The 25,565-nt window shown below is 46.1% G+C and overlaps 1 protein-coding gene across 2 annotated transcripts; it reads right to left on the reverse strand.

The window, feature by feature from the left end:
• Positions 1 to 570: 570 nt before the first annotated feature.
• Positions 571 to 25,440, reverse strand: LOC100220939 (solute carrier family 22 member 4). 2 transcript variants are annotated; one of them, XM_072935110.1, is made up of 10 exons: positions 24,727 to 25,440; positions 18,348 to 18,451; positions 16,584 to 16,738; positions 12,874 to 13,045; positions 10,843 to 10,969; positions 8,813 to 8,913; positions 7,590 to 7,804; positions 6,758 to 6,940; positions 4,213 to 4,348; positions 571 to 3,044 (listed from the first exon to the last, which is right to left on the reverse strand). In XM_072935110.1, the coding sequence occupies exons 1-10, from the start codon at positions 25,366 to 25,368 to the stop codon at positions 2,969 to 2,971; spliced, it is 1,911 nt and encodes a 636-aa protein (XP_072791211.1). In that variant the 5' UTR covers positions 25,369 to 25,440; the 3' UTR covers positions 571 to 2,968. The 2 variants fall into 2 exon arrangements, with proteins under 2 accessions (XP_072791211.1, XP_004175462.4); XM_004175414.6 differs by having other exon boundaries at positions 24,480 to 25,173.
• Positions 25,441 to 25,565: the final 125 nt, after the last annotated feature.

Raw genomic sequence — 25,565 nt, forward strand, 5'->3', positions numbered from 1 at the left:
AATAAATAATATTCTAATCCCAGGCCCAAAATCCCAGCTCAGTACCTAGTGGTACTGGCAGGAAGTTCACAGGGTCCCATACAAGGCAGTTCAAAAGCTGAATTGTATGACTGCAGAAATTTGATCCCGCTCTTCATAAGGCTAACTCACATTTTCAAGTGTCTTCTTTTTCCCACCTCTAACTGATAAAAAAATTAGTGTACCTTTTACAGCATTTTTGAACTCTTGTATTTAACATGATCTGTTATCCCAGTTGGAATCACACAGCTGTGAAAAATCTCAAAGGTGGAAAATGAATGACATAACAAGAGTTAAATCACAAAATCATCCTTGAGCCTGGCCGGGGTCAGCTTCCAGGGATTTGCACCTGAAAGACAGAAAAACTGTACCACACCATTATAATCTTGATGTGTGGAAGAACTTAGTCAGTGAAAGAGCTTATTTCAGGATTTTTTTTCATGCCAAATCCACACTAAATAATTTTAATTATTTATTTATTTAAAATTCTTGGCACACAAGTGTTTATGTTCAGAGACCTGCTCTTCAAATAGAATCCACACAGGAAGCAGGTTGAAACAATGTCAGTACACATTTTTATTGCAATGGAAACAGAGGGTGATGACTGACAATTACTACAACTTCATATTGTTATTAGCAGACCCAGCAAGTCAGCTGAGGATGCAAGGTTGCACAGAGAGACCCCAGTGAAGGTGACAGAGGTTACAGATGAGGCACAGGGTGATGACCCCGTCAGTGAGAACAATCCAGCTGGGGCTTCCCTCATATCCACTATGTTCAGACTCCATAAGGCCTTGTAACAACATCACATAATTTTAATAAGCACATTCCACTCCCCTGAAAGATTATTAAATCTGCTGCAAAAAATACTAAAATGTTAGCTTGAGATCAATGGTTTAAGTAAGAAAAATGAGACTGGTTAAAACATGGTATTTTAAATACACTGTACTTTTTCTTATTTAAAAAAGGAAAAACAGATTTTAAGATACAGGAAGGTTCAAGAGTACAAAAATATTTACCTTTAAGAAATACCCAAGCCTACAATTGCATAAAATAAGTCTCAAAATAACAATCTTCATAAAAATATGGCCACCTGTATTTAACTCAAGTCCTCAAACATGTCCTATGCTGATAAAAAGGCTTTCTTGAGAAATTTAGTTACATCTAAACAGTACTTCTTTAGATTAACTCTGTAAAATAAAAGCAAAATTAAATACTGCTGTTAATAGAGAAATTGACTGAGAAGGGATGAGAAGATCAGGAGTCACAGGTTCCCTTATGCCATGTTACATTTATGGCAAAAGCAGAACTGCAGGAAATTAAAAATAGTATTTCAACTCCCAAAAGCAGCTTGAGTTAATTGCACAAGTTCCTTGCATTTGTTATAAAGCTTTATATTTGTGCTTGAACTTCAGGGAGAGCCTCATTCTTGTGCCAAGAGCCAGCACAAGACAATCTACCCTGAACTCAGGCATTAGAGATGAGACACTGTGCTTTTGTCAGCCCTTATAGAAGGTGAATCAGGGCTAATTGTTATTTATAGAAGATAAAAATCAGTCTATCAGGTCTGAAAGACTTTAAGTGACTAAGAAGTGCATATACAGCCAATAAATACAAAACTAAGAGGAATTACTCTCTTTAGGCAATTTAGTGTTCATAAAACAGTAGTAGCACAACTCTGAGTTCTACGTTTATCTTCATCCAATCTAGCTTTGCTGAACTCAAAAAGACCAAAAAAACCCCAAAACATACATAATCTGTAGGATCTGAAAAACAAAACACTGGTTTTGTTGGGTTTTTTTTTGGGTTTTTTTGGGTTTTTTTGTTTTGTTTTTTTTTTTTTTAATATAAAAACCTCTGTGGTCCCAAATTAGTAATTTGGAATTTTTAATAGCTGCAGACGGACATATCCAGTACAGAAAATCAGGTTTTTGTGAGCATCGAATTGCCTTTAAGTTTGTAAATTTTAAAAAGGTTTTGTGAAAGCTTCTGAAACTACAGTGAGGGTTCTCTGAAGGTGCAGAACAAAGTGGTATATATTCAAAGGAGAAATTAAATACTTTGGGAAAAAGAAAAAACAACACCCCAAGAGAGCTAAAAAACAGCTTATGCCCATATACCACGAAAAACCTGAAAGCTATGATGCATGGCACGTTGGGATAGGATCATGGACTTGCTACAGCTGACTTTTCTGTTGAAAGTGGGTGTGACCCACCAGAAAGTCAGCAAATTATAGTCCTTACTCAGTGCTCAAGATTTTCCCCCTTCCCCAAAGCCACTGAAGATTCACAAAGCTGAGGGTTCTGGGTGGGCTCAGGCTTTATGAAAGAGCAGCAGCTTTTACAGGAACAGGGGGATCCCAGGTCCTGGGAAAAGCAAGTGACATCTAAAGCCACTCTGAGGGTATGTTTAAAACCCGTGTCCTTACAGGGAAGTCTGTCTGCTCTGCTACAAATGAATTTTGACTTCACTTAGTCTATGGGCTTTGGTCACAAATTTCAAAGGAGGCCAGGATCTTTCCTTCAGGTTTTGAAAGGCAGACACCCAGCTTCCCTTCCTCCAGTCAACACACAAAGTGAGAAAAAACACCAGCATTAGGTTTGCTAATTATTTTTTTTCCCCTTTCAGCATCTTTTATCGAGTACCTGACTTCCTGGAGTCACTGCTGCATTATTTCTAAGGCTCCCTTCCAGCTTACTCCTTGAGACAGACCCCCGTTTCTCAACAGGGGCTGTGTCTGCTGACAAAGGCCAGGGACCAGGACACAGTGACAGGCCAACAGTCCTACAGGAGCAGACAGCACTGGTCAGTGTACTACAGAATTTGGGGACGGCAGCACAAGGGATGACAACTATGGTGCTGTTGGGTTTTGTTCATTTTCCTCTGGCGGCAAACGCATTTTGAGATGATTTTGTTCTTCTTTCAGCCCCTCTGAGAGGTGTGTCTTTCTTCACAAAGGTGTTATCAGACTTTTAGGACTCTCCTTGGAGCTCCTAATGCCAGTGGTTTGTTGCTCATTTCTGAAACTGAAAGCAAGTAAAAGACTGAGAACTTTTCCAGGGTGTCATCAGACACTTCCCTCTCCTACAAGCACCACTACAATAACAACGTTACACTGCTAATATAAACATGGGATGAAATACAACATTCACTGCAGTGTGCCTTGCTGGATGGCAGCAGCAGTGCAGCAAACAACGCTTGGAAACTGAATATCATTAGAAACTATAACTCAGTTATTTCAGGCTGTTGATCCAAGAAACCTCCAAGGGGAATCTGGTTTGAGCCCAAGTTTCTAGCTATAGTTTGTCAATGGCAAAGCTGAAAAGCCACATGTGAGACCTGTAAGAAGTCCCTAATTGTGATAAAGAGCAACATATCCTTTCTCTAGGAACCTGACCTAGGAATTTTTCTTATTCTGAAAGCATAATGAAAGCTCCTTATACTGACCAGGAACTAGATGCAGGGAATTCTAGTTTTTCAAGCTATTATTGCTTACAGGGGCAAATTTTGTTCCAGTACCAGTTCTCACTGAGCTGCATGGTGGCTATGCAGCTGTTCTTTGGTTAATTCAGGCTGCTCTAAGAATTTTTCTCACACTGTAGTGGATGTGCATAGATTTGAACAGAAATGTTTGCTCAGGGTACCCTAAATAGCAATGTTGGTGGGACAAGAGAACTGTCATTGCTTACAGGTAAATCACAGAAACCAGGAAAAGCTGTCCTGGCCTGTCTCTGGCTGCCCAGGAAGAGGCAAGAATGTTGAAATTCTGCATTTAATTCAGAGTAGTACCTAAAGAACTTACACTGGAAGAATGAAGTGTCTCATAATATAATATAATCCTACTAAATAAATAATATAATAAATAATAATATAATCCTACTAAATAAATAATTTAAAGGAATAGTTTAAATAAAGAGTTTAGGAGAGCAGAAAATTTGTGGACATCTGAAGCAACAGCCTCAAGGTGCTATGAAAGTCAGCCTTGCTTTGCCAGCACACATCAACTCTCAGGTTTAGACATTCTGGAGAAATGGTATTGTCTGTCAAATTAACAACCTGAAAGAAAACAATCTGAAGGGCACTTTGAGAACTTTGAAACGTTTGCAGTGGACCTGAAGAAACATGTTTCCTGATTGTGAAAAGAACTGTGTTCTAAACTCCTGTGAAACGTGGGATGAAGGGAAGCTGCCTTACCATTTCACCTTCAGCATCTGCTCAAAGCTCTCGGGCAGTGGATTGCCAAAGCTCTCCGGGAGAAACAGGGTCAGGATCCCAATCAGCACAGTCAGGCTTCCCATCAGGATGTATGGCAGGAATCTGTCATAGGCACCTGGCAGAACACACAACATTCCAACAGTACTTAATGTCCACAACTATCAAACTCACATGTAAGGTTTATATTCCAGACATTGCTGTAATGCAGAATTAATTGGAATAATTAACTGAAAGATTAATCAATGTTAAAGGTGAATCCAAAGCTGAATTATATCTATTACTTGCCAGCAAACGGACTTTTCAATTTTAAATCTTCAACATGTGCTCTTGGATGGCCACACCTACCATAATTCCATGCCAACCCCCACATTTGTGTAGTAGCTAAAAGTTTGGGTAATTTCTGTTTGTTTCTTTGGGTTTTTTATTTGTTTGGTTTTTTTTATATTTTCAACTGGGATAATTAACATCTTTGCAAGGCAATATCTCTGCTGTAGCCTTCCGTACCACACTATCATCAAGAACCAAATACTCTGTTAAATAATACAATATGAGGGAATAAAATTGCTTGTAAGCAGTGAAGCACTAATCACTGCCTGAGATCATGGATCCTGCTGGGCTGATGTAACAGAAGGGAAGAGACTAAGTCAGCTGAACAGGCCAGTTATAGACTAAGAGCTCATTAATGGGAAATGCTTTAAAGCCTTCCTTACAGCAAAGGGAGAGAGCATCAGGCTTCCTGAGAGACACAGGAGACCTTAGCCTATTCAGAAAATTATTCTGGGCTTGAAGGCAGCAGCCTCTGCCAGCAGCCTCAAGCTGGCACACAACTCTTTAGGCAGGATGCAAGATCCTCAAGTCACAACAGCACAGCAATGAAAAGGTCTTTCAGAAAAGGGATTAGCTAGGAGTTAAAGTATTGAAGATAGAGAAAGTACCAAATTGGACTTGACAGCTTTATTTTATAGCTGGGATGCTTTATAACATATGGAATAAACTCAGATTAAAGAGAGGACCTCTGGGTATATCTCACAGAGCTGAAGTTTGTGATCTGATCTCCTCTGTATTTTTGAGCTGGATGAACTGCAAGATCCTAATTTAGCTGTAGTAAATAGCAGCAGCTGACAAGTTTTTCATTAAACCTCTTAAAGTTTTAGAAACTATTTTGATGTCTGGAACAATATTTTTAAAAGACTGAGCCTGTGGATACCTGGGAGGAAAAAAACCCCACAAATCCACAAAAAACAATCAGTAAAAATGTTATTTTGTCTACATTTCTCTCTTAGTGCTCCAATGGAGACTGAAGACCTTAAGGAGAGTCACAGTCCTGCTTACCCTTTTATTTCACATTTGCAAATACCTAAGACAAGGTGTTTTCATCATTTTTGGTACAATGTGTTCCAGTTACACTGGAATGCAAAGGTGAGTCAACACTGATTAGTTACAGACAGTCAGCTCTTCTGCACTTCCCTGGCATGGAGAATCAGCACCAGCCCCTCAGCAGTACACCAGCAAGTTCTGTCAAAGCCAGCAAAGTCAAGCTCATGTTGTATGAAAGACCTCAACAGGAGCCAACACTCATTAGGCGCAGAGAGAGCTGACATAGGTCCAATGATGGCAGAAGGAAATAAATCATGTGTGAATGAAACAAAGAAGAGATTGAGCACCCCAGACTGAACAGTCGGTATTCACAGATACTTTCACTCTTAGTCCCCTAACCTCTATCACTCTTTCCTGTCTGCAGCATTAGGAACATGTATTTTACATATTAAATAAAAAAACAAACCAAACAAAAAATACTTGTCAGTTAATAAATGCACAGCACTCAGAATGTGATGGCATTGAGTGTCAAGAAAAGCCTATGAGGAAATTAATAATACTGCTTACAGAAATATTGAGCAATAAGAAAAAGCAAAATGAATGAATGCTGAGATGACTGGTTTAGAAACTTAAAAAAAAATAAAAAAAAAACCACTTCAAGTAAACACACTTTCATGCCACTCAACCTGTATGTTTTCCATTTATTACTTTAGAGAGTAATAATAACAAATAATAATAACAAATAATAACAATAAATCCTGGGAATGTTTGGGTTCCCACCTGCAACATACCCATCTCAGGATGCCCAGGAACAGTACCATGCAATGAATTTCCTACTGCTACATTTCCTTACTTGCAAGACCACTTCTTGTCACACTCTCCTGGGAAACTAACTGGCATCCCGAGATGTGATTATCCTTTCAGCCACTCTGCTTGCAGAGTTCATAAACATCATCATTGTATTGGACCAGCTCTAACCCACTTCAGGGATATCTGAATGGTCCCTAAAGGAATGAAGTGCCTGATCCTTCTGTGAAGCCCAGGGAGCTCCACTTAATTTCTACCATATGTGACAATGAACTCACACCCAAGATGAGAGCAAGAACTGAAACAAGTGAAGGGACTTAAAGCTGAGCCTGCACTGCAGGAGCTCAGACAATTTCTCTGGGCAGTTGTGTGGGGCAAGGCATGAAAAACGAAATCTCACCCAGGTAAACGAAGTAAGGAGCAATGATGCTGCCCAGCCTGGAGGCCGTGGAAGTCGCTCCCACTGCCATGTTCCGCACCAGCGTCGGGTACAGCTCCACATTGTAGACATAAAGCATTGAAAATGCAGCTGTGATGCCAAACTTCCCAAGCATCACCAGTCCAACAGAGAGGACATTAAGTTCTAGAGGAGAAAAAATAAAATTAAGACGAATAAACAACACCTTGTGCTTATTACCTGTATTGCTTCTACATCCAGAAGACTGCATTGCTGTGTTTTTCCAAAAGGTCATGAGTTTGGTGCTTTGGGTGTTCTTAATTATACAAAATATTAATCTCATCCCCAGATGACTTCAAACTCCCCACTAAGCATAATGTAGATGCTCAGGTTATTTTGTATTTTTCAGATTTCTTCAAGCAAAACAGCATTATTGAAATAGAACAAAACTCTGGATTACACAGCAATAAACTACAAGCTTGAACCCACCCCTTTTTCACAAAATCCTGTGGAGATTTACACACAGTGAAATCCAGATGCAGGTTATTGTAGCCTGGAAGCACAACCAGATAAATCACAGTACACTTTTGGCTTTCATTTTAGAACATGGTTCCCCCTGAACTATATAAAGCTCAGTAATTTGACACAATAAATGAGAGTCGAGTGTGACTCAGCATATACAAATGCAAAAAAAACCCAAAACTAAGGCTGCAAGGGATCAGCATAAACTTGACCTCAGATTCTAAATTTTCCAGTAATTCTGCAGAACTATTACACAGTACCATAACATATTTTGAATGTTTCATATCCTTAAGTCACATATTTAATTTTGTACCTGCAGGAACCAGCTGAATGAAGAGTACAACACTTCCCCCTAAAAACAAGGTGCCAGACACGGAGTAGCGCCGTGGGAGGGAGCGGAGGAGAAGCCAGGCGATCACATACGCTGGAACTTCAATAACAGCAGAGAGGAAACAGTTGACATAGGCATCTCCATGCCAGTCTGGAGTGCTGAGGGACAGGCCAAAGTAACCAACTGATGTGAAAAACCTGAGAAAAGCAATAATAACAAATTATTCCCGAAAGAGCAGTCTCTGAACGCCTCCAGTGTTGCCTCAGATGTTGTTACAAAAATAGGATATTGCAAAGCACTGCCACAGGCACTGTGGCTTAAAAAAGTCTCAGTGGAAACCCCCTCTTTCTAATTCTGTCATCCCATTCAGTGATCATATCCACAGCAGCTTGAAGACATCTCAGATTTCTCTGTCCTTCCTGCATACACTACACCAAGTAAAAAGCTTTGTGGAAGTTGTTCACAAAGTCTTATCCCTGCAGTAGACTCATAAACACAATGAAACTCGTGCAAGCTTCCCAAGCCAACTACATTCCTACTTGTAGTAGTGTCAGGATCTCCCACCCTCAGCAGTTGTGTTATATCTTATTTAATCTTCACAGAGAGCTGTATGTTCAGGTTTCAGATCTCAGGAGTGCCTTACCAAATGTGCTAGCCAATTCCTTTCTGCTGGAGTGAATATGGACAGAAAAGAGTTCTGGTTTGTCTATATGGCATTATTGGGTCCTCATTTCTCATGGCTGCCCAGGCAGGGACTAAGATCTCACTGAGATGGGCACAGTACAGAACAGAACAAAAATGCTGGCCATGGGTCTGGCTCTTGTTATGTTACTGAGTTGCTGCCTTTGCTTCAAGAAGAACATTTCTCTTCACACAGAGATTACAGAGATGGGGAGCATTAAAAAAAAAACAAAACAAAAAAAAACAAAAAAACAAAAAAACCAATGTACTTAAATGTACTTAAGATTACAGAAGTTATTACATATAGTTTTCTAACTATTTTACATCTGAGTCAAGGCTACTGTCTATCTACTGTCTCCATATTCTTGTGCATTAAGTCAGTGTGGGTGTGAGGACACTGAGGGCCATGTACCAGCCAAGGACCAATGGAGCTGGGTTCTGAGGCTCAGACTTATTATCTAATGTGCCCTCAAATCAGAAACTGTTCTATTGCCTGGGTACTTTAGGAATACACATTTCCTTACCACAAAAGTAATGACATAATAGTAATAGTTGCAATGTTTCGGGTTCGAAATAGGTCCAGAAGGATAGCCTTCTGCTGCTGCTGAGGCTTCGAATCCTGCATCTGAAGGAAAAAGGAGAACAAAACCAAAAAAATTCCCACACACCTAAGAGCATAACAACCTCTGCTACCCACAGTCCAGGCAGTTATGAAGTTATGGCTATCAGGGGATAAGTGGTCAGCCCAAGGGCTGCTTCTGCACCAGGGAGCACAGTCCTTAGGTGGAGCTTGTCTTTGCACCCAGCTGCACTCATGGGAGCTTCCACTGCACCAGGAAGACCAATACAAAGGAGTATCAGCTGGCCAGACAGACGAGCTAAGGTTTCCTTAAGGATCTCACACAGTACTTCCAGAAGTAAGCTCAGTACCAGAGGTCTGTCCATTCTCTGCACTGTCCATTCAACTCTCTTAATCCTTTATACGGTTTGTGAAATGAATGTAGGAAATCAGCCAGTTTTGCTGCCTGCCAGCACCCTGACAGAGAGAGGAACAGATGAGAAAGGTTGGTGAGGCCAGGGCACATCACAGGAGCATCCACCACCTCAGACTGGAGATGGAGGGTCTAGTTTGAGGCTTGAAGCAGGAATCTTCTGAGTGGCATTAGAGTGCCTTTCTGCCTGCACACTTTGCCTTTGCCAGGGCAAAGCCAGAACATGTGGCCAGGCTTCCCCCAGGCCCAAAGAACAAGTCACCCTGCTTCTCCCTATAGGACTATCCAGGAGCTGCCCTTTCCTAGGAATAGATGATGGTTTCCAAGGAGTGTCATTCTATTAATGTTTGAAAAATACTTCCAACATAGACTTGGCATGCAGATATCTTCCTCAGGCTTTTTTGTACAGACACTTTGGCACACAAAAGTTCCATGAAGCAGGTGAGTTTGGTTTAAGCAAATATGCAGGAATGATAAAATGCTGCAATCCAAAAAAGTGATCCCCAGTTTGAAAGACATCTGAGGCCTGGCTGTGAAGTAAGGGAAGTGGTTTTCCATGGCTGGTGCAGAATGAACTTCCCATAATTGGAATACACAATTCAATTTGCACTAAAACTTCCACTTGGGAAAGAGATCTTCAGCCAAAATATAAGTGTGACAGTCAAGTGACAGATCCTGCCCAGGGGAGGGGTAACTGGAAGCATCCTTGTCCTGCAGACACTGCAGAGGAGCACGTGGTGCTTTGATTTCTGCTCTCTCAGGAGACACAAAAAGCAGGTGGCAGTATAAGGCAGTAGAGGAAGATCCAGCCTGCAGACAGACAGTCGTTGCTGACACAGGAAGGAGTCTTTGCACAAGAAAAATGTGCCTCTGTGAGGAGCTCCAGTGAGGGCAGAGCCAGTAGAGGGGGAGATGAGCAAAGGAACCAGCCATCCCACAGTGGCTGTGCTGCTCCCTGGCTTGCTGGGCTGCCAGGTTTGCACTAGACTTTCTTCTTTTAACCATTAGATATGAAATACAGAAAAACCACAGTTTTGAAGAAGAGCTTGATGTTCTTCACTGTCTTCACTCACATCATGGTTTTCAAGTCCCCCTGTAGCACTCAGGTGCTTTGGCTGGTTTGGGCAACCTGAGGAGTCCCTCAGGCTCCAGGCAGACCCAGCTCATGTGGGTGCTGATTCAGGGTCCCCCACACAGCCCCCTGCAAAGGGCTCCTGCTAACTGCAAACTGCTAAAAATGCACCAAACTGAAATGGGCACAGACAATTCTCCTTGGGTCTTTGCAGTGCCCAAAGGATGAAACAATCTGGGTCACCCTTGCTTTGAAAACCACAATAAACCACTGCTGAGGAAGAGAATTTTACTGTGAAAAGCAAACAAATAAAGCCTCCCTCTGGGTTCTCACTTTGATCTCACTAACCCAGCACTTACCGCAGGCCAACAATCACTGCCAGCCCAGGAGCTGCTGTGCAAACCAGCTCTTTGCTGGCATTCCCCAACAACTCAACCAGCCAAACGGGGAAGTGCCAGCCAGGTAAAGTACCAGGATGTATGGAACATACCTCTGCAGTATCGAAAAGCACAGCTGGGGCTGGAATGCCATTCATTTTTGCAGCCTTTTGGATAATAGCTTCTGCCTCCTTATATCTTCCCTGGGAGATCAGCCACCGAGGAGACTCAGGAATGATCCTGTAACAAGTTTCAGAATAAATGATTCAATGTTTTCCCAAAAGTAACAAGTTATAAATAACATATTTATGGTGCCTAGGTGTGACACTCGGCTCTCACAGATTGCTTGCAGCAGGAGACAGTCCTGCACAGAAGCATGTGGGCAGTGTAATTCAAATATATGTGACCTATTGCCATGCTAAAGTAGGTGCTTTGTCCTTAGTGGCTGTTTTTTAAAGAATAATTAATGTCCACCAGATGTCACCAGATAGACAGAAAGGATGGGGGTAGCTTAGCCAGTGTGAATCAAAAATATTCTTAGGAAGCTGCACACTATGTGTAAATGCTTTAAATATGCACAGCATATATTGGAAGGTTCAGTGTCATAGGAATCTTATATACAAACCTCACTGTGTTACCACAGCTCTGAGGTAGATTCTCCTGGGCAGAGGCCAGGGGCAGCATCCCCTTGCAGAATTGATGACATTTTCTAATCAATTACAGGCACATGTTGAATGAATTAACACCAAACACGGGACGGAAAATGTCAACTTTCCTTAACTAAATCCTTTGGTCTTAACAGATGCTGTCTTGCTCTCTTTAGCCAGCAGCACTTTTTCTTCTCTTTGGAAAAGACCAGGTCAGACACTCCTTTCCTGATGGGCCCTAAAGATTGACTCAAAGCCAGGTCAGTAATTACAAACATCAGATGATTTATATCTGATCATTAATCACTAATGGGACTTTCTGTAAGATAAGCTGCCTCCACTGCTCTTCTTACTGGGAAAGCTGAGGATCTTGAGACTGCAGAGATAATGCAGGGAACCTTCTGGAGAATTTGGAAGGGAAATGAGTAAAAGAGCAAGAATTGTACAGAGCAGGGGGATGTGCAAGTCACATGGCCCATGGAAGCAGTGGGTCCACATGCCAAAATGCCAGCTAACACCAACCTGCCTTGGCAGAGCTTTGCCACGGCACTTTGATCCCCATCTACCCCCACACATGTCCCAGACAAAGTGTCTCAGAGGAAGTTTTTGGCATTTTTAAATGTAAGCTTTTAAAAGGCTTGGCAATTCCCAGCCCATAGATTTCAAAGCAGAACTCTGAAGCCATCCTTGGGGACAAATATCCTGTGCCTCAGTGCCTGTTGTACAGCAGACATCTGAGAGGCTCCCACCCAGAACCAGCCTCCCCAGAGAACAGCTGCTTGGTGCAGAGGGAAATGCTGCTGTGATGGAGGAATTTTAAACACTTCAAGTGAAATAAGCAAATGGACACTTAAACAGAATCAGACTGTCTTTAAAATCCAATGACAGCAGAGGTGGAGCTGAAAACCATTTTAAAGGTTTGGTTTGAAGACTGAGATTAAAAAAAACTAACCAACAAACCACCAGCAGATAATTCTAACAAGACTGGGACATGCAGGAGGTGTTTTAGACTATAGAAGAGTGTGTCTAAATCACTCAACTGTTATTAGGATGCTAATTGCTCACTTACAGATACAACTTTTTCAAGATAGCAAAAAGAAAGGAGTTCCCTGAATAATATGAAAGAACTCTTTCTGTTGTGAATTATTAAGAGTGTGAGTGATACCTTGCTTTTCCTTTCCTATTTTCAAACACCTGTCCCTTCAGAAAACAGCAGATGCCCAAGGCAGCAACCAGATAGGGCTATCTGCCCTTCTCAGTGCTTCTGTCCAGCCAAAAAGAGCAGGGCTTCAAGTACACAGCACCAACGAGGCTCTCTAGGTAGTTACTCGACTTGAAATTGGCAAGAAAAACCCCAAACAAAAAATGCCCCCTCAAGGCAAAGCCTTCTGACGTGGTGAATAGAAGCGAGCCCCTCCTCCCTGACCCTCTGCCATTACCCAGCACCGAGAGCAGCGTGGGAGGAGAGGAGGGAAGGTTGGCTCGGCACGGACTCACCACCAGAGCGGGATGCAGAACAGCCCCGGGACAGTGAGCGCCAGCAGCAGCATCCGCCAGTCTCTGATGAAGTAAGCAAACAGTGGCAGCAACATGTAGCCAATTGCAAAAAATATGCAAACTCCTAATGTAGAGAATAGAATACGAACTGATTTGCCAAGAATTTCTGTGCCTGTTTAAAACAAGGGAGGTTGGATTAGCATTTTAACTCTTTGTTTTCAAGCATGGCTAAAAATACTTTATTGCATTTACAAACAAACAAAAAAAAAGCTAAACAATCTTAGAAAAGAGCAGCACAGCACAGACACGCCTGTACAGAAAAGCTGCTGGGAGTATTGGGAACCTTCAGATAAAGAAGCTACTTCTGTTTGCTTTGATTAATGCATTGGCAGACACAGATAAGGACAGGCATGGGGGATGGCTGGCAGGTTTCCAGGAGCCTTCCTCATATGATCCCCTTGGACACATCCTGCTCCCCCACTTAACCCATCTGGATTTCAGATGCAATTCACTGCTGGGAACTTCTGAAAGAGCAAAGGTCTGAGCACAGCAGACTGGCATGGGATGGAAGGATGTGAATTTACAGTAAGGTGAGGTGGAAACAAATTTCCCACCTATTTTTGGGAACAAAAGAAAGGTTGGAATGTTGGATCAGCATATCAGGGGCTGAAGGACAGAACCAGAGAAGATGCCATCCTCTAGTAATGTAATTGTTCCAGTAGCCAGGCAGCAGTCAGGGAAAGCATCCTACAGCCATTGCACCATGCAGCAACCTAATATCAAGTAATGAAAACTGAGACAGTTCTAAGATTTCCACAGCACCTAAATTCTTTCACAATAAAACACCCAGCCACTGCTTAATAGAATCCAGTGAAGCCCTCAGGTCCACCTCACTTCTCCTTGAGGTCTCAGCCCCTGGTCTGCAGAGCTCTCCTTCACATCAGGAGCACTGCAAGGGCCACAAATGCCACAGTTTGATCTGGACTCAATTAAAACACAAAGGACACTGAGCAAACTGAAGGTCACAAAGTGTGGAGAGTGTACTCAGGTTGTGTATCATGGCAGGAACTCCAACATTTATTATTGCAGAGAAGATGGAAAAAAATACCCAAGACTGGAAAACCCTCCTATTTGATAGTTACATTAATTCTAATTTCAGAAACCTGGAGTAACTTAATAAAGTCACAGTAAAAAAATGTGAAAACAAGAATTTGCTGGGCTAAAATGAGTGTGTGGGGATATAAGTTACCATCTTCCTCTTGACTTGCTCTTGTTTACAGGGGTTTTCTTGAGAGAGGTCTGATACCTGAAACATTGGTTTGAGCCTGTTAAATGTTACATTATAATTTGTGTCAATTCAAAGACACTATGAGATGACGTGTCTCCTGCCTTTCCTCTTCCCTCACTCTTGTAGCCATGGAGTAACAGTTCTTGGACAATACCAACATGCCTTCACAAACCTCTGTAGTGTTTTACAGTCCCAGAACCTGAACACAACAGTTCTGAGCACAGAGAACAACTGAGACCTGAAGCTAAGAGAGAAATTTCACAGCATGTGGCTGAAAAAACCCTAACATTGACTACAGAAGTTCACCAACAGCTCAGGGGCAACTATTTCCATGAAGATGGGCAATAGTGCAAAGGGCAGCATGAGCCTGTGGCTAAGGATGCTGAAACAGGGTCTGAGCTACACATGGGGAGGCAGCAGAGGTTTGGATGTTGAGACTTGGAGTGACAAGAGAAATCTGTGCTGAACTTGGAAAAAAACTCACTGTACTTGGGGATGGAGTGTGCCAGGGCTGCAGCACAGCCAGGGTCAAGGTCAGCCCTGCCTGCTCTTGGATGAAACAAGGGCGGCATCTCCAGCACATCCTGTAATCAGGATGGGTTTTCTTAAGGAGTTACTTTTCTTTTTATGGGTATATTCTCCTATTGAGTACCTCTATCATGTGCACCTTCCTGGAAGCTCCTGGGTTTGCCTTCTGCCACAGGCAGAATTCCCAGTGCTTATGGGGAACCCGCTGGCTGTGGAGCGTAGGGTGGGAAGGACCACCCTCTGTAAGTACCTCCCTCCTTGCCCATGACAGCTTTAAATGGGGAAGCGAAGGTCTAAATTAGCTCAGATTAACCCCGCCCGCAGAACCAGCCTCAGGGCTGCTGGGGAATGGCCAGCACCGCTGGCAAGTGCCCCGGGAATCTGTCTCTGCTCCCTGGGAGCCATCACTGCTGTGGCACTTTACAGAGGAGAGGATGGCAGAAGAGACAGCACAATGGGGCAAGGGGAGCAAACAACAGCTAAACCATTAAACAAGCCTAATGAAACCGGGGCAAAGCCAGTCTCCTCTCTCAACAGAAGGACCATTTGCCCAGTGGGGTGCTCCTGGCCCTCCCTTCCAGCTTTGCTTCTGCTGAGCACCGAGACAGCATCCCAATCCACATCCAGCTATGCCCCACATTCCCAGGGGAGCTGGCAGCTAAATTCCTGCCTGATCAGAACCTGCACCTCTGTGCTACACACACCCTTGTGTTTCCACAAGGATTTTCAGCTTTACCCAGTGCTGTACCCCCCAGCCTTCCCATGGCAGGCATTTGCTCCTGCTCCATCAGCTCCACACAAGAATTAAACTGCCAGGACAGTGGGAGCAGTGGCAATTGTGACAGCAATGGCAGGAACAGTTACAATGGTGATGGCAACAAGGGATCTCCTTGCTGACAGCCTGCCCTTAATCCTCCCTGTGCCATAGGCAGCAGTAACTCGTGGCTGCTTGGGGACACATGCTGCATCCTCTTCATAGCACTGACTTCATATTATGCTCTTCTGAGCTGTTTTTCTCCTCATGTTAAACCTCACGGGGTAGGAAGGACCGGCATTAACTAGTAATGTACAATTTTAATCTAGCTCCCATTATGATCTACAAATTCTAATGTTGACAGCAGGGGTTTATAAATGGCCATAGATATATATTTGTACAGACATTAAAGACAGAAAATCCCAGTTTCCCCCCTGAGACCTGCATCACACATCCCCATAATTTGCCCATGCAGTCGCCTTTCCTGAAACCCCCATGTCCAGTGGGAGCCTCGGCGGGGTCCCCTTCCCCATGGGGCCCCTTGTTCCCTGCAGGGTCCCCAGGCAGCAACTGCAGCCAGGCAGCTGCTGGGTCATTCTTCCTACACTCCCCATAGAAAAGAAAGCAAACCTTATCTTCCAGAATTTAGGACATTATCACTGATCTCAACACTGAGAGCAATGACTTTATGGCTAATGGGGCTTTGGCACCCAGCCAGCTCCTCTGCTCTGGTCCCCTGACACTCCTTGTGCCTGGAAATTGCTGGTCTGCTCCACTTTGCCCTCAGGTGTGCACTGACCTCTCTGAAAAGGGTGCAGAGGGAGGCAGGGATGAACCCAAATGCTTCCTGTATCTCAGATCTGCTGCTAAACCCTGAACACTGCATTGTATGTCTTCTCCAAAGAGAAATTAAATGCATGTTTACTTAGACTCTTCCTGCTCTCTTCTTTTTCTCTAAACCTACAGAAAGTATGGGCTTGAAGAATCACAGAGAAAAAAAAAAAAAAATCATACTGGCTTAAAGTAGGAATTTTACCAGTGCAGATTTACCACTGTCTAATTAAATGATCCAGGTTCAGAGGGGAAAAAAAGTAACAGTACATTAAGCAAACATTTAATCTAATGCAAATATATTCATACCCAAAATGAAGGCCACCACGTAGTTAGATATCTGTCCCATCCCCACAATGAGAAAGAGCACTGTGAACATCTCCCAGCTGGTGGAAAAGATCTGCACGAAGCTGAAGCCAGTCTGCACAGCCATTGTCAAAAAAAGGATATTCTTCCTGCCAAACCTTTAGTAAAGAAAAAGATTATTATTGAAACAGCATGTATTTATGGTGGGAGCACAAGGAGAACAAATACCCAATCTCAAGTTATGCATCTTAGCACAAACTGAAGTTCTGTTCATCTTAAAGAATTTTATTATTTTCATCTGCACTAAAAAATATTAACATTTACAAGATCCATGAGACAAACAGAGAAGAAAAGCTATGAGCAGAAACTTCAGAAAGCCACTAGACAGAGATTAAGGAGACTAGGCAACAGTACAACAGGGAGACACAAGCAGACTGCAAGCTACACACCTGAAAATGAGGAAATGACGGATTTCAGGCTACTGGAATCTATACTTTGCAACACCATTATGGTTTGAGTGTGCTAAATAGCTTTGTCAACTGGTTTTGGTCTGAGTTGCCAGGCATACTTTCCCCTGTCTCTCACCTGTTTCTCTGCATTAGGATTATGTGGCATGCTGTCCCGGAGAGGCAGGACAAGCTCAGTGCAGGTTTTCACACCTGTGGCCACAGATGCTGCACGGGCTGCATCACCTGCTGCCTGCAGCAACCCTTCACTTGGAAAGCTGCTGTAGCAGGCATGGGGAAATTGCTTAGGGACAGGCTCAGATCATAACCCTTTACTGACAAAACCCCCAAATAATCCAAGGAAGCTCATGTGGGAAGGCATGAGCCGGGCTCTCAGTGGCTGTGCTGCCATCAGGGCACACACACTTCCTCAAATGCTCCCACTGGGGAATGGCACCACTGGGATTTAGTGATTATCTCATCTCCCTTTCAAACAGTAACACCAACTGACTTCTGCACTGGGGCAGGAGTCAGGCGATTAAATTCAGATCACATGGAATTTAATGCTGGAGGCTTTGGGATTAAGACTCCCAGTCAGTTTTGAAATCCCTCCACTAAGCACCCAGAGAACACTGCTACCTTATGACATCCTCATTCCCAGACAGCAGTCAGAGCAGGATCAGAGATGCCACCATAAGGGTATGGATGCAGGGCTGAGGGCTGTATGGAGCAGAGATCTGCACAGGGAATGTATATTCTGCATTCAACTTGTAAGGCCAAAACCTCAACACTACTGAGACAATTATCAAATGCCTGCAACGATTTTTTTTACATTTATACCTACTGAGATGCTATGACAATTGCTATTATTTTCAGGTTATCTTTTCTCCTTCCTCTCATATGTCCTTACTCTGTTTTCACCAAACCATCTCTCCTATGCAGAGATTCCACTCAAAGGGCAAGTTTGTCTTGCAGCTCTAACAAGGGATTATCAGTTAATGTGCAACAAAACCCAGCATCTTTTAAACTGCTAAAAAGGCTAGATAAAGAAACAAATGGGAAGTAGGTTGTGAAGGGAATTACATCAATCTGCAAAGCAGCCACATGGGCTCCTTGTGGAGATCAGTCCCTGAAGTGCCCAAGAGAGAAATCCTTCACCTGGGGTAGACCAGGATGGGATTTTTGAAGAAGCCAGGCCAGTTACCTAATTTTGATCAGAACTCAGAGTACTGGACATTTCACTCCTTTTATGTGAAAAAAATGCCTTACAATCTCTTAAAACAAATACCCCAGGTCTGCTGTGCTCTGCCCATGGCATTACCTGTCTGAGAGCTGCCCCGAGATGAAGGAGCCAATGAGGACCCCCACAAAGAAGAGGGAGGTGGTCAGTGGGGTTTTCCAGTCGTCCTCACACACCAGGTTCCACTGCAAGAGAAAGTCCTGTACTCAGACACAGCCCCAGTGCTTGCTGAGCCTCGTCCAGCACAGGGGCTGCTGGCTGGAGACACAGACATTTCCATGCAATGGAATTCTGGTTCCCCATATCCACACTTCCACCCACCACTGGCACTGTTTTATTGGTCAAGGTGGCTGTTGGAACACCCTGCTTGAAGCACAAGGAAAAGAAGGGAAAGTGACTGCCTCCCCAGGCAGCTCCATGAGGCCAAAACACCAGCAGCAGTCTGACACAGCCCCATTGCCTCTGAAGGGGATGAGCAGCCAGCAATGCCAAACCTGATGGGAGCCCATGTGTGCAGCTCAGGGGCTGTCCTGGACCTGTTTCAAGTACAATCCTCCCATCATGTACGCACCAGACCCCTGGACCTGGCTCCCCATGGTCTAAGATGCTTCTACCAGTGAAACAGAGCAATGGAGAAGGGTAAAGAACCACCCGAGCTAAGGACAGCTCCCAGTTTATCTCTGCCAGCACAAAACCTGCTGCAGCTCTGTAACTTCTGGGGCTGACAAAACATATGTAAGATGATGCACAGAATGAAATCTTTTCTTTCACTGATGTGTTACCAAATTCTGTTCCACCCCACAAACTGCACCACTGACTTGCCACCCATCACTCATAGCCTCATGACTGCAGCTGGCTGTGGCTACAGACTTAGGACAGGAGCCAATGTGGAAACTTCCCTTTTAAACTACTCATAACCTCTGACAAGGTTTAAAAAAAAAAATAAAAACTGCATCATGAGCTTCTGTCCACCGAAGTTACAGCTGAGGATGTCTCTGCCAAGGCTTGCTCCCTTCCTGGTGACTAATCTCCTGGTTAAGGCATGCCTGCCAGGAGTACTTAGGGAGAGGCTTCAAACATGTCTCAGATCAGATAATTCTACCACAATTGTAAGCTAGTTAGATCACAGATTAAAGTATGGCATAATTGTAATAATTAGCCACGCTATCAGAGAGCAGGGCCATCGTCTGCACCTTTTGCTTGGAGAATGGATGGGTCAAGCACAGGCAAAGGCTTGGTGATGGAGCAGAAACCTGCCACCAGAGCTGCTCAGGCTCCTCACTCAGCTGCAGGCAGCCAGGAGCAACTCCTGTGTTACAGAGGCACCCAGGCGCTGTCTGATGGCACCACAAGCCCTGCCAAAAACAAACCATAGGTGGACTGGTGGATGAGCTTCAGAGCTGCTGCAGAACAGGCAGGCAAACCCCAGAACAAGGGGGAAGGTGCTGTGGTGTGATGCAGTTTGCTTTGGACTAGAGTTTAGGAAAGAGATGCAATTAATGCCTATTTTCAGACAGAACAGAAGTGTGCTGCCAGCAGAGGGGAGTCAAGCACCTCTGCCCTTTGCCCAGCCTGCAAAGTTACACCAGCTACATGACAAAAAAAGAAGCTGAGGTTAAATACACAGCCCACGCCTCTTCCTGAGGAACACACGTCTTCAATGCAGGAACAAGGAGACTTGCAGACTAAAATGTACCTGGTGACATCAAATCTGATTAGGAACAAAAAGAACCCTGTGGCAGAATTTTCTGTAAGGTATTTTCTTGTCCCTGCTGAGAAAGGAAAGATGATGAAGTGTGGGCCTGTCTGGGCATACACCTGCACTTATCCACACTGTGTTCTGAGAAGGTGGAGGTTAGTATGTGGGTCAGTGGGGCTCTGGTACATTCAAGGATGCTAATTGTGAGAAATAGAGGCAGGGATCTGCTTCACCTGTGAAAGAAAACAGATTTCTGTAAAGAAAGTCAGTAGAAATCAAGTCCAGCATTTAAAACAAAGCAAAATTCAGCTACAAAAAACATGGCATTCAAAGTACACTGCAGATGTCTTTCACCACATCCTGCTGCACCTTCTTTGCCCCGCTCAGGGAAAGCTGCTGAGTGACAGCATGGCAGAATCTGCAGCTCATACAAACTACTGGTAATTACCTGAGTACTGAGCACCTTGGTCTGGGGCCACCAGCACAGCTCCTGCTCCTGAACCTTCAGACTTGAGTTGCTCAAGGTTAAGGATCAGTGTTTTTAAAATGCCTCCATGGTGCCAAAGGCACTTTGGCTGTAAAATAGACTCAGCTAAATAATAACTTGCCCATTAAACTGCATTACCTCCGTGGTGCCAAAATGCCTCCTATGCACGTGTTTGCTCCGCTCTTTCCCATGACATACTGCATACCCAGCAAAAATTCACTGTACAGGATCAAGTCTTTCAGATTTGGGGGGATGTGTAAACAGCACACAGCAGCTTGGCTGTCCAAAGAGGGGTTACTGTTTACAGAACTCACTGCATTTGACCAGAAAACACACAAACACATCAAATCCGTCTGCTTTAAGTATACCTGAAGCTGCTGAGTGAACAATCCACCTATTTTAGCTCCAATAGCACATGGTACCTGAGCAATTCAGCCCTACCCTAGAGCTACACTTCATCTCCCAAATTCCAGCCTCCCATCCCCACAGGCACTCACTCTGAGGCTCGTGCACAGCGGTCAACCACGTACCAACACGGTGAGGTTTCAGCAGTGTTTCAGTGTAAAGGGAAAAGTGAAATGTAGCTTGTCTGCCCCCTTCCTCAGAGGCTGCATCCATCACAGACAGCACCAAGCACACCATGGCTACAGCAGCTACAGCCCAGCCACAGCAAAACTGCCTACAGCTAGGACTTCCAAAATGTCTCTACTGGGCTAATTATACATTAACCAGAAAATAAGTAATTCTGTAATGTCCCTAGCAAAGCAAACTGGGGAGCAAAGTTCATGTAAGATTCCAGGCAAGGCCTCTGAATGCTAGGAATAGGAGCTGCTCAAGAATGCTGTAATTAAACCACTTTATTCCCATCAAAGCCCTACAACCCTTTCTGACAAGCTCCCAGCTACTGGAAGAGCCAATTCTGCTGGTAGGAACACTACAGATGGACAAGCTTTCTGAAAAACTGAAATTGCTGGAGAAGGTGCCTTGACTGCCCAGAGTGCCCCCCCCCCACCAATCAGAAATCACTAATTAACCCCCTGAGTACAGCCCATTCACATCAGAGGAGAAAACACTAGTGGAACCTTGTGTAAATGGGTGGGGCTGCAAATCAGGGAAAATCTGAACTTGCTCCCAAGAGTAAAGCTGACGATGAATAACTCAAGAAGTGTTAATAATTCACAGATGGCCCCATCCTGCTCCCTGGGTACCAGGTCCAGCAATGAGACCAGCTCTGCTCACTGCACAAGTGACAAGCACAAGCACCTCCATGCCTGAGCACAGGGTGGGCCTCCAGGGCTGGGCAGGGCTGCTCTCCACTGATGGAACAAACCATAACAGAATAGAAAAGATCTTCAGATGCCTTCAAACCACAGAAATTCCTATCCAGTCTCGTGCCTCTGCCAGTCCCAAAAGCTTCTGGTTTCTGCCTTCACTAACATCAGGGCCAGGGCTGGGACAGGGACTGAGCAGGATGACACAGGTGACAGACCAGTAGCTCCAGCAAAACCTCTGGCACTTACTCTGCCGTTTGCAGGAGCCTCAGAGTGGTGTCTGGGGTACATGCCTTGCCCCATCAGTGGAGAGCAGCTCAGTGTGTCCCCAGGGAGCAGTGCCGGGTGACAACCTGGCTCAAGGGAACTAACTGAATCCTAATGCTTACTCTGAAGGGCAAAATTGATGTTTGTCCTTGAGACTCTAATTCATGTTTGAGCTGAGCATTATTATCTGGAAGTAAAAAAAAGCAGATTAAATTCCAGAAAAGAATACTAATGTAACAAACCCCAGGAGCCTGCCAATAGGAAAATGAAACCCTGCAGCCATTCCTCTCGGCGAAGGGATCACTCTTGATCCCACAATGACACACATTTCCACTTGCTCACCATTACTCTTATAGCCCCTTTCTTACATCATCCTGGCCCAAAGATCACCCGTGGACACATTCACCTTTCTCCATAATCTCCATTTTAACACCACAAAAATGACTCAGTCTGGGATTCTCTGCTCCCAGGGTTTATTTAGCATGTCCTCACAGACCAAGTAACACAGGTGCTGAGCTGGCATCTCCCATTTCCCTTCAAGCAACACTAATAACTGGATTAAATGCAACTCAAATCAAACTAAGTCTCCAGTACTTAATCCTGTATAATCAAGTTCTGTTCTTCAATTGAGTTCTGAAGCTGTTTCTTCACTGAGCTTTTCTGATGGCATGTCCTGGCTTGTCTTTCCTAATACAGAGAAAAATGTTGGGTACAAAAATAACCATCTCAAATTTGTCTAAACTGCCTCTTTCCAGCATTTAATCAGTGCCTGTTTTCCTTGTTTTGAAACCAAATTCTGCATTTTTTCCAAATGTCCATGACAATTTTGAAACAAAACAAGTGTCCTTCTTTTCCATCTGGCTTACAGATGGGAACCTGGCACTTAGTTTCCATCTCTGAATGTGCTGTTGCCTCTCTGGCATGCCCCAGGCCCCATGGCAAAGCCCACAGCTATGTCCCATCCAAACAATGCACAGAATGCTCTTGTTTGGCATCTTCTAATATAAATTATTTACTGTTTATTAAGAAGAATCACATTTCTCCTCTTTTTGCTTCATTTACTGCCTCTCCCAGAGCACGCACAGACTCTAAACCAGAGATGACAAGTTCATAGACACACCAGGATAAACTAACCTCCCTCTGGCAGTGAGAGTGGCATTGTCTATGCCAGTGGTGGCCATCAGGCACCTGCCATGCAGCTGTGCCAGCCTGTGGGTTATGTGGGCAGCAGCTGTGCCAGCCGGGCATGTGGGCAGCAGCCAGGCTGCTGCTTCATTTCAGCCATGGCCAGAAGCAGGGCAAGGTCCCCATGAACCCCTGCCTTGATCTGGTATTGTGAGGGATCTCCAACGACTGAGTAGAGTGCCAGCACAAATGGCAAGTGTCACATGTGTCTGCTCCCTTTGAGCAGGTGACAGGAGGCTGACACCTCCTGCCCTCACCCTGCCTGCCTGGCTGTGGCTGAGCTGTGTCTGCACACCTCCAGCACAGACCCTCCTCCCGTGTCCTCAGGGCACAGACTCCTCGCCTCAGCATCAGAACCTCTCCTGGCTGTGCCACCCTCCGATGTTTTCTCGGTGGCAGATGCTGCTGCTGAGTCCCAGGACTGGTGAGGAGGGTTCCCCACCCATTCCCTCTCACCATGAGGAGGGTGGCCCTGGGCTACCTGGGGCACGCTGGGCTGAAGGGCCGCGGACCTGCCAGCCGCCACTGTGTGGCAGGAGGGTGAGCTGTTCTTCCCGGAAACCCCTTACACAACGAAGAGCAGCAACAGCACGCCTGCAGCTTCAGGGGAAGCACTTTCCTTCCCGAACTGAGCTCCACACTCCGTGCCAGCGTTACGGAACAGCACGGCTCTGCCACCACAGCACGGCACGGCCAGAAGACCCAAACAAGTGCTTACAGTGCCCGGCACCGCTGATGTTCCCCCATGACACTGTGCAGATGATGCAGAGCCTTACACACCGAGCGGACAGCCGGGCCAGGTCCCGCAGAGAGCCCACGGCACCTGCTCCCACCGATCCCACCGGCATTGCGGGGCGCGGGGCCAGCGGGGGTCCACTCTGCTCCAGCCCCGGACAGGCTGGCTGCGTGTTCGGGTATGGATATCTGGACGTATCCACGTCCCCATTCAACGCTGCACTGAGAACGAGCAATTCCATGACACAGAACATTTACCGGAATGGTAGCGCGCGGCAAGGGGAAACTACCGAGCTTTCAGTTTTCAGCCTCTGCTTCCCCCTCCGCAGAAGCCTGTCTCAGAGTAAACCAGCTGTCAAACACAGCTGGAATGGCGAGGGCGCCCAGCTCCTTCGTCAACCTTTACCTCTCGCATCCCTCCCGCTCCTCGCAGCATCGTGCCCACACGGACCCCTTCCCACAGGCCCTTCACCCGAAGGTTCCTGCTCCCTGTCCGCCCTCCCCCAGACAGAATGACAGGCCCCGGCCCCAGCACGGCCCGGGGCAGGGGTGTCACCGCGGCCGCGCACCTCGGTGACGATGGTGGAGCGATAGACATCGCGGCTGTACTCCCAGCCGTCCAGGCACGGCTCCAGCTCCAGCGCCTCCAGCTCCACGTCGGAGCCGGGTCGCAGCCCCAGCGCCGAGAAGTTGGCGAGCGCGGCCAGGCGGTAGCGGCGGCAGCGGCTCGGCACCTCCTGCCCGCCCCGCAGCTCCAGCGGGATGCTGGCGTTGCGCCACTCGCCGCTCAGGTTGGCCCCGCGGGGCACGACGCACCGGTGCTCGGGCGTGCCAGCCAGGAACACGACCGACATCCCGTTGAAGCCATTGGGAATGATGCTGGCGCTGAGCAGAAAGAAGACGAGGCGCTGAAAGCGGCCCCATTCGCCCAGGAAGGCGGTGGCCGCGTCGTAGTCGCGCATGGCGAGCGCGGCGCTGCGCGGTTCTCCCCCAGGACCCCGCGCTCCGCGGAGGAGGCGCGGGCGGCTCCGCCCCGGCCCGGCCCGGCCCGGCCCCCGCGGGGCGGCGCGTCCCGGCACGGCGCTCCCGGCCCCAGGGGGCTCGGCCAGCCCCGGCTCTGCCGACCCCGCCTCCCGCGGCATCCCCGGAGCCTTCCCCGGGCACCGCTTCTGCTCCGCCGCCGGCTCCGCAGCTTTCCTTAGGAGGCGTGTCCGGTTTTTTCCATTTATTTGCCTGGGCAGCCGCAGCCGGAGCGGTCCGGGCGGTGTCGGTACCGGCACGGCGGGACCGGGCGGCTGTCTCGGTGTGAGACAGCAGCTGCCGGTGCGTGATCAGCGCCTGGTGGGAGCGCGGCGATGGCTCCGCCGCCCCCAGCCTTCCCCGAGCCCTGAATGCCCCCTTCGGGAGCCCAAACCAGGCTATCCCCTGTATTGCTGCTGCAAGATGGAGGCACAGCATCGCACCATCCCGCGGGACCGGAGCACAGCCGGTTATCACGAGAACGGCTAAGGGAACCGGAACAGCGAGCTGGGAGCTGGGAGCTCCGGGGCCGCCGGGGTCTCTCTCCCTGGCTCATCCCAGGAAAGGTAGCGACGTCAATAATGGGAGCCCTCCTACACACTGGCACAGAGGAAAACGACGACCAGACTCTGCTT

This window comes from Taeniopygia guttata, chromosome 13, assembly GCF_048771995.1.
Source record: "Taeniopygia guttata chromosome 13, bTaeGut7.mat, whole genome shotgun sequence".
Lineage (NCBI taxonomy): Eukaryota > Metazoa > Chordata > Aves > Passeriformes > Estrildidae > Taeniopygia > Taeniopygia guttata.